Raw genomic sequence first — 9,892 nt, 5'->3', positions numbered from 1 at the left:
CTATAGTATATTGTCTAAAATAAGAGATTGGCGATTTGAAATTAGATTCTTGTATATAGCAGGATGTGCCCTAAACTCAAGGCGGGTAGAATTACTCATGTCCATGCTTCTGTTTTTACTCCTGTCTAAGTTACGTTTGTTTGTTTGAGACATGTGACACAGCTTAGGCAACGGACAGAGCGATGTGGTCACTTGACGGTCCTTGATAGTAAGGCAACATCTGTGTTCGCCGTCTGTCCGCAACAGTGGGCGTGTCCACTGATTAACGGTACACATCCTTACAATCCGGTTTACACACCAATATCCGTTATCCGTACGCCGGTAAAGGTGTCGGGTCATAACGTCTGTTGCTTTCCGAAGGACCGGTGATAGATAACAGTAAGCGCATCATCTGACAAGAATTAGGTAAATGTAGTTACGCGCATGATTTGATTTAGGTACAGACAAAGTAGAACATACGAAAGGCATGCCCCTGCTTCGAATTTTGTCTGGCTTCAGAACAAGGTACACAATATGAACGCCCTGCTTTCCGCAAAGTACATCGCTTGTTTGAAGTTCATAATTGTGGATACATCGTTACGCATCGTGTTTGTTGATTATTCGTTTGTTATCTTTTGATCAAGGGAGACTGAACACCGGAAGGAGGAGGCTGCGAAAACTAGACAAATTTAGAAAGTTAATTGTAGAAACTCGATGATATCACCTGGAGAAAAGTCACAGGTTACAGACTAAGTAAAAAGAATGCATTTATAGCCCCGGTTTATTATGGCACGGCACGTCGTTGGACCAGTGTGTGACAGAGTGCGTTGACCTGTTTTTTAAAGTACACGGGTCTACCTAGAGGAATTAAATCCTCGAGATATTTTGCCCCGTTTCTGGGCAAACAAATGTCACAAGTCAGCTTATGTCCTGTCATTAGACTGCCACATAACCCATTCTCCGTTGTATCTCCCTCGTCTGAAAAGAAGAAGAAGAAGAAGAAGAAGAAGAAGAAGAAGAAGAAGAAGAAGAAATTGTTGCTATTTGAATTCCTCAATCTGAATATGAAAGTATCCACGCATTTCTGTGTAAATCTTAACGAAATTCGATGAGGCGCTCATGTTTGAAACGCTTCGCTCTGCATACACTCTTGCGTAATGCTATACACATAGTCTTCCAGTCGTTTTAATAAATGAAATACAAGTATCATGTCCTTAAAGAAACATCGACACAGTTAGAAATGATCTTTCATCTAAATGAGGAGCAAACTTTCACTTTGAACTCTACCCTCCAACTAACAAGATCTGACCCCCCCCCCACACACACGCAATCAAACGATGCATCCCTTCATAATTATAGTATTACTAGCATTTCACACGTATACGTGAAAAATAGATATGATGATGTTTGCAGTTTAAGAAAGTTGAATTCATCCTGACTTCATTTGTTATTTTTTTAATGCAGTTTGTGATGATCACAACTTACACACTCACACATACACACACATAAACACACACACACACACACACACTCAAAATCAAACCATACGATAGAAATTGACGCGAGTGTATGAAGGCCTATTCCATGATGCTTTTATAAGGTATGAGTGGCCCGAGGGTGGTGTACCTGAAAAGGAAAATTCCCCAGGGATCACCTCAACATTTTCACATCCGTCTGGATAAGCTGTAGTGGATGGAAAATCCCTTGTCGTGTATAATAATACCAAGGTATAGAGTCACGACTGGTTAATAGTCCCTGGCCAAATTCTGTGTACATTGTATCTGCTTTTCGTTTTGTCTTGGTTCTCTTGACCACTTTTTTGGCGAGTCCAAATGACATTGGGCACACATTTCCGTCGCTAGGTTACAGATGGGCCGGAGTGGTTGGTTACTGTCACAATGACGTCACACCTGTTGGACACGTCAGTCACGATATTCAACAGACGTGGTCTGTCATTACACTCGGTGCGTTTTCCCTGTTCTACCTTTTGGTTTGTCTTTCAAACTCCCTTGTCTGCCAAAAATTAGCTAAGAGCTAGAATATAAAGTTGTATTTCTACCTGTCAAAAAGTGAACCTGTACCTCTTTACCACCATTGTCCCCTGATACAACATCTAAATTAGCTTCATCAATCACTCCTATGATTCAGTACATGCTTAACTCTATACTTGCAGATAGCAATCACAACACTTATCTCCCAAATCGTATGGCTTATTCCAACATAACAAATTCTACTTAAGGTCAAGGCTGTCAGTGAACTAGCTACCAAAATATGCTGGCAGAACTGCGGAATGCCTGCAGAGAGTAGATCAAACATATAGTCAATCTTTCTTTGTATAAAATACTTGTTTCAAATAAAATAACAATTTGTTTCTATCAGTATTATCAACAATATTCACTTTTATGTCTTTCTGTCTCTTGAAAAAGCATAATGTGCCGATTAAGCTAACGAAATAACCACCAGCTAAATTGAGTGGTCATGAGCGTCCGTCAGTTTTGGATTACCCTACAAACCACACACAACTGTATACTAGTAGTTCATCCACAAAGACAGTATTGTTCCATCAGTTACGACTAGGCTTCATCATCGCATTTTATCAAATAATGTCTATGTTTATATATTTGCAGGTATCAACATTCATTCAATTATCATTATTATCCTGTCTGTTTTCCTATCAGTAATGAAACAATGAAATGACCTACCTACAAAATATGTCAATTGCACTGCAGTTGCATCGTAGACAGAAAATTATTGAAGAAGAAGCTATCATGATATAGACAATTCTCCATTATAGTTGATGTTATGGTCCGTTTAACTTATCTTTGTTAACCTGTGCAATCACCTTTGATAAGATTTTGTTGGCAGATTCCTTTGTTTTGGACTGCGGAACCCCCACATGCGCTTTAGGCTACAATTTGGCTACAGTAATCTACTAAAGTAATAGGGCAAAGTACAGTCGGCTAACTATCAAAATAAAAAGACAAAGCTGAATAGATAATCCAAACTTAAAATTCCAATAAATCTTTACATTTTCATAAAGTTCTGTGCCCCTCCCCTCAGGCCCATGGCCCGCGTTGTTACCCTTGAACTTAACACATTTACAAAGAAAATTAAATAAAAAAGAGAAACAAACACAAAAAAATAGAGGGAAATTCCTTTAATTTTAACAGCCCTGGAAGTCTCGCGCTTTGCAAAACTATTTGAGGATACGATCTGGTCAAATAGAAAAAGTGGAACCCGAATAAAAACAGCAACAACAGTTTTAAAACTACATTTGAATTACGGTTCATGAAATATCATTCCTAAATCGAGTCTACACTAAGTTTATGGGGGGGGGGTTGAAAACAAGACTAAATTTACAAAGGTAGAAAGAAAAGAAACACAAAGGCTCTATCCCCTAGCATACTGTAAAGGCTCCTTTGCATGGTTTCAGCTACCCCTCCCCCCACACACACACAAGCGCAAAAACAAAATTAAAAAGAAGAGAAAACGTCACCACAATATCCGAGTTATAAAGCTGGAATACCTTCTTCTGTTAAGAAACAAACATGACAAAAAAACTGAATCTTTTCGTAATTACAGACTACTAGTTTTAATCGAAAATAAAGAATAAACATACAAAACTTTTTTTCACGGAGAAGAGTGGTAACCATTCGTCACTGAGCTGAGCTCATCTTCAGAATGTACGATGTTTTTTATGTTTTTATTGAAGAAAAAGCATAACGTAGTCCTATTACAGAACAGAGAGTACGATGAAATGTCAAGGGCTGAAGCGCAGGATTGGTGCCCAGAACGTTGGATAGGTGCCATTTTAGTGTGTACGTCAGAAGCTAAGAAGAGACTGAAATGTTTGCTGCCCTCTTGTGAGCTGTACGCTGCGGTGTAAGGAGTTCGTATAGAAGATCGATGTCTATTGGCGAAAAGGATACCTTTGACGGCTCAACTCTCCAAATTGTCCAATCATAATAGTTATCACTTGGACATGATCCCGTAACTAGACTACGCTATCAACAATTCTGGCATTTCGGAACTCACTCAGGAGGGATGTTCAGAATAATGTCTTTTTTCACAAGTACTCCGTAAATATACTGAGACCCAGCAGTACCTGTAAGTACATTATTTTGATAGCTGAACTATCATACTCATATACAACAGTTTATAAGGGAGAGAAATTGTAATACCAACAATGATCAGACAGCGCAGCGACAATTGACCCGCTGTGGCAGTAAAAGGTACCGTGTATCGAACGTCATCTGCCCCGAAACTCTGGCAGCGTTGTGGACGCGTATATGGTGCATTCCAATATCTGCTGCTTTCTTCTGGCTCGTTGCGTGCGGGTAAAGCGTTGCCTCTTGCCTCTCACAGTCTTGGACCGAAAGAGCAGTCTGTACTATTTATCGTTGGGGATATGGCTTCACGAAATCCCATTCGAGACAATCTTCAGTGTTTCACAGAGATTGAAATTGTGACTTAAGAAATCTAACGATGGTAGATTCCAATTGCCTTGGGATTTGGTTTATCTACATTCTGTGGCCAGGGGGGTCCCTCCGGCCAGTCAGTCATTTCCTACGAAACTGCAAAGCGCTGCCACTCGCACTCGTATCGTATGTTGTCATTACTTATGTATCGTGTGTTTCAGTATTCCAGGAGGATTGCCCACTTTGATGTGTGCAGTGATTACCATGATTCAGAGATTATTTGAGATTTAGTTCAGGCCTCGAATTAACCGACGGCCACCGACGGCCATGGCCGTCGGTGCCCCTCTCGTTGGCCGCAATGCCTTTTGTTTTTTGATCAAAGTTACGACCAAAAAAAATGTGCCCTTTTTTCTTGGGGCCGTGGTGCCCTTTTAGAATGAAAGTTATTATTTATGACATATGATATGCCCTTTCTCAAAGTCTCTTTAATAAGCTTGAACAACTTTCCTGATCTCAAATATCATACCTTCAGTTCACTCGCGTCCCGATATATCTGATTCAAACTCAAAGTATCTTTCTGAGGTACGAGACGACGTGTACGTACATGTACGCCCGACCGGCTTTTACCGTCCCGACTGCCTCCGCAGCGCAGCGGCTGCGAGTATGTACTAGCTAGGCGTAGGCAGCGCATATTCAGATAGAGTAGTAAAGAGTGAACACCAAGTTCACCAAGAAAAAAGAAAAATCCCACGATGCCAAGGTGTGCCAGACTGGGGAATGGGGAGGAGTGGAGAGAGAGAGACCAATCAACAGAAGAAACCGCGCGTACTGGCGCATTCTTGGAGGTCATGAACTGTCTGTCACAGACTAATCATAGCAATCTACACGCGCACGCAAATTCCTTTGCCTTGTGGTTTTGCCAGCCAGCTGTCGGAATGTGCTTTAAAGTTTCATGGCAGCCTGGCCTGGCTGGCCTGAAAGGGTGTCGAGTTTCAATCAATACCTACTGTTGTTTTATTCCTAGTTTTAAAAAATGTCGTTTCACCTGATAGAAACGCGGAGATCGGGAATGTGTTACAGCTGAAGGGAAGAGGTTTTTGTTGTGTGTTGCACTTTGTGTGTGTGTGTGTGTGTGTGTGTGTGTTTGTTTGTTTTCTCGGTTTGTTTTTCTTCTTTCTTTTTTCATAAACACCAAACATGCCCTTTCCAATGTGGCCTTGGTGCCCCTCTGACTGACTTAAGTGCCCTGGCCTCTTGGAAAAAGTGCCCTTTTCTAAATGGCCTTGCCCCTCCAAAATCCTATTTCGAGGCCTGTTAGTTACACTTAAATTTTAAAGTGGTCCAGATCAATCTAGCTCTTACATCTTGAAACACTACCCAGTTCCAACTTTACAAGTTGCTCAAGGAGACAAAGTGGAGAAAGCGATTATCAGTAAAACATATTGTCCATCCAAGGTTCTATACACTGGGTATATAGACCTCTACTACTCTAGTCAACCCATGACCTCTTGGAGTCTAGAACCTTATTCCGTACACCACAGCACTTCTTTGTAGAAAGTTGTACATTGAGCCATTTGACTGACAAGGGCAGGCACTGTCATTACTGTATCTTGTCCTCATACTATAGAGATCACGTAATTCTCCATCTGATTGCAGTGCAGATCGAGTGAAATGGAAGACCGGGGTCAATTCCGCAGCGGCCCCACGAGGGCCGAGATGCTGCGCATCAAGAAGGAGATTGAGGACATCAGGAGGAAGTCCCAGCTTGGCATGGAAGACATCCGCAAGGAGCAGGAGTTGCTGGAGCAGAAGATCAAAGCAAAAGAGCTGAAAATCAGGTGAAAATAAAACCCCATCGCCATTCGCACTCCTTGAAATGCAATTAATGACTTGTAATGTCATATAATGATGTCCTTCTCCAGTGCTTATTGTCTTTATTCTATAGATTTGTAGATGTAAGTATGTGATTTAATAGTGACAAAATCTGAAGTATTATTTTCCTCATGATATGAACCACTTTTCTGTGTATGATGAGTCTTTCATTTTGGGCATTGCCTTTCTTGAATTGAGTCATCTGTTTAAGATTAGAAAAAAAAACGACATGTGAAGTTTGCAGTTTACAAAAATTCAATTCAAAGTATGCTACAAGATGATTGAATGTTTTAGGTGTATGGATTTGTCAATATACTCTCTCATGGTCAGAATGTATTGTATCCGTTCAGATTACAGAATTCACATGTGCATGAAGAATTGCATCCGTCAATTATTAAAGCTAAAACTACTTTCTGTTGCAATATGACAGTGTAATCAGAATTATAATTTTATCAGATTCAGAATTATATATTATGGTATGAAATCATTCAAAAAAAAAAATTTTTTTTTTGCTCAACTGTCTGAAATTGGATGGTTCCCTTGTGTCTGTTAAAGAAAATAAAATGAAAGAAGCCTGCTCTCAGCAATGCTTTTTATCAACATGAGTGGTAATTTTTTTCAATCTCAGAAACTTAATATGAGTTAATAGGTAAAGATCATGTAGTACGACAGTAAAATATCCTGCACATGCCACCATTAAAAAAAATCTGTGCTCTTGCTCCTAAGCTAGTTCCTTTGTCTGGATCTATGTTCCTGAATCTACTTTTTGTCTGATATTGCCTTTCCTGACAATATATTCTTATTATCATCATCATTTGTATGTTGTCTCTCCTGGCTCATGGATATGATGGCAGTGCCAAAGTCCACAGTGTGTAAGTATATCTTTTTCTTTTGTAATAGTACTCCTTGACTAAAGCAATAATAAAATTAATCTTTGTAATCAGATGAATGACTGTACTTTGATGAGGTACCTGGTGAGCTGTATGATTGAATTTTTTCCCCCAACACCGAATTAATCACAAATACGGACAGTAGAGTGGCAAGTGTATGGGGAGAGACATTAAATGTGAGGTGCATGCTGATGTGTTCTGGAGATTTGACTCTCATTAACTTTTCCACCTGCCCTTCCATTCATGTTCTTTTACAAAGAGCCAACAGTGGTGATGTATGTTGTTCTGTTGGACAGATCTCCTTTCATTTCAAGGACACAATTGTATGATGTATGTTGTTACCATGGACAGATCTCCTTTAATTTTAAGGACACAATTTCATCTACACTTTAAAAAAAGTTTGCAGGTAAAGTTTTCTGAAATATTACAGATTATCCGTAGTTAAATTTAAAAAAAAGAAAAAAAAAGCTGAGGAATTGGATTTAATGAGAATACTGTGACAGCATATTTTGATGAAACTGCAAAATATAAGGCGACAAAGCTTTCCAAAAAATGTGTCCTAATCATTGCAATGCTTATGGAATGAATACATATAGTATACTAATTTTTATTCACTATTTTTTTTTTCTTTGCCAGCATGCTGAGCTTTCATTTTGAGTAATCACATCCTTTCTTTGTTCATACAGGGAACTTGGTGAAGACTTTGGAAAAAAGTGCATGCCTTACCTTCGGAATTCGGAGCCCCACTTTGAGGAAGAATACCTGTTAAAGCCTGTTCCACCACCAAAATATGTACGTAGTTGAATACACAATCAGAGTGAAGTTACTTTATAAAAAACTGCCATTTATTTTTGTTTAAAACACACACACACACACACACACACACACACACACACATACACACACACACACACACACACAAAAAAAAAAAACCCCACACACACTTTTTTTGTAATCATTCCCCAAAGATAGTACTGAACACATATTTCTGGATTATTCTAATGTCAGTTAATCAGACATTGTGATGTAGTGTGGACATAGCCATAGTTATAAAGGTCACCTACTTTATCCTCATTTATTGTGTGCATGAAAATCATTCATGTCAAATGTTATTAAGTCAGGACAATGTCATCATGACTGTGCATAATGTTTATTTAAGAGAGTACATTCTGCTCAAACTTTCTAGTGAGACCCTTTGTATTTTTTATACAACTAAACAAGTAATGCTTTTTTTTGTTTTTTGTTTTTGTTTTGTTTTTGTTTTTGTTTTTTTTTTTGGGGGGGGGGGGGGAGTGGGGGTGATGTATAAGTGAGCAGATGATCCTATACAAGCTGTGTTGAGTGGTATGCTGGTAGAGTCTTTGATATTATCACTATTTCTTTTGCCTCTTCCAGGACACAGGTACGGTTCCAACGTACAACCCACTTAACAAGAGCAGTGTGGCCCCACAGCAATCCCAGACCAAGAGATTTCCCTACAGCAAGGCAGACATGGTCACAGTGGAAGGTAAGCTTTTTGAGACTGCAGAGATAACTCTTGCAAATTTTGTGATGTAGGGCACCTTCTGAACTAGTCACAGTGATAGAGATATGCCTTCCATCATATAACAAGAATTGGACAGATAAATTTTCAAAGACAGTCATATCAGATGTCTTCCGGAGTGCTTTCTTGGCCCATTGGCACAGATGTCATTGCCAGTGAATAAAGATTGTCTGATCCCATTGATGATCCCCATTGCGTCGCCATGGCCTTCCTGTTGGACTGAGGCACATTGTTACACCTGAGTGTTCTGGCATACTAGCAATAAAAGTCAAGTTTGTAGGAATTAGCCACATGCTGATGACCATGCATAGCAAGTTATGTTTTAAGTGTCTGGGCACATGAAAGGCTAAAGGAAAGATAGAGTTCATTTCCATTTTGGTTTTATTGCAAATAAAAAGAGAGCGTAACAGTAAGTCTGCAGACTAGAGGTGCCATGTGTACAGAGAAAAATTCATATGATTACAGAAAACTCACAGTTAAAGAAAAAATCAAAATGTAAAAAACCTAATGTTCTGTCATATCAATATCACATTCCTTACTAGCCTATAAAACATTGCACAGAGTGGCTTGATGCTACGTAACCTTATGCTATTCTTTGCCCCGACAGAGATGAGGAAACCCCATGTCCAGACGGTGGGAGTACTGCCCGTAAGGAGCACAGGGGATGTGGCTAACCTGAATGTGATGCTACAAGGCAAGCCAGTCATATCTAAGCAGGATGCTGAGATCTCGGCTATCCAGGAGGTAACTAGCACAGTCAATGGTTTAACGAGTGTGGCCTTGCTAAACAAGGTAGCAAACGATCGTTAGACCAATTTTATCTCTGAACATTCCACAAAAATTCATGTTTTTCCTTGGGTTTCACTGTAAAAGTACTCAGAAGGTTAGCATTATCTGATTTGATTGTAAATAGGTCATGAACACTGCAGTCTTGCTTCTTCTCAAATCATGATAATTTTCATACTGTTAAGACTTTCAAAGGCACTTGTGACGACAAAACACATGTTATTGCCAGCCACCTATACTCCGAACATGGAACCAGATGATCTTTAACTCAACAGAGTGCTATTGTCCTTGTACAACTGTACCGCTCATTGGCTGTTGGTACAGGTGTAAATACTTGCTTGTGAATGTATTGTATTAGTCTTGTGAATGGAAGACTTTGGCTATCTCTCATTCATGCTCACTTT

General features: G+C 39.5%; 1 protein-coding gene across 1 annotated transcript in view; it reads left to right on the top strand.

The window, feature by feature from the left end:
• The first annotated feature begins 6,068 nt into the window (after positions 1–6,068).
• LOC139722254 (uncharacterized) overlaps positions 6,069–9,892 on the top strand; it is a 36,191-nt gene continuing 32,367 nt past the window's right edge. Inside the window, exons 1-5 of the mRNA XM_071633563.1 lie at positions 6,069–6,235; positions 7,124–7,141; positions 7,846–7,951; positions 8,555–8,666; positions 9,310–9,446. Coding sequence (XP_071489664.1) covers positions 6,069–6,235; positions 7,124–7,141; positions 7,846–7,951; positions 8,555–8,666; positions 9,310–9,446 — 540 coding nt within the window. The remainder of the gene's footprint in view (positions 6,236–7,123; positions 7,142–7,845; positions 7,952–8,554; positions 8,667–9,309; positions 9,447–9,892) is intronic.

This window comes from Diadema antillarum, unplaced genomic scaffold (assembly GCF_040938485.1).
Source record: "Diadema antillarum isolate AM-2024a unplaced genomic scaffold, OU_Dant_1.0 scf00000162, whole genome shotgun sequence".
Classification (NCBI taxonomy): domain Eukaryota; kingdom Metazoa; phylum Echinodermata; class Echinoidea; order Diadematoida; family Diadematidae; genus Diadema; species Diadema antillarum.
The sequence above is the reverse complement of the archived record's forward strand: the minus strand, read 5'-3'. Positions and strand labels throughout refer to the sequence as shown.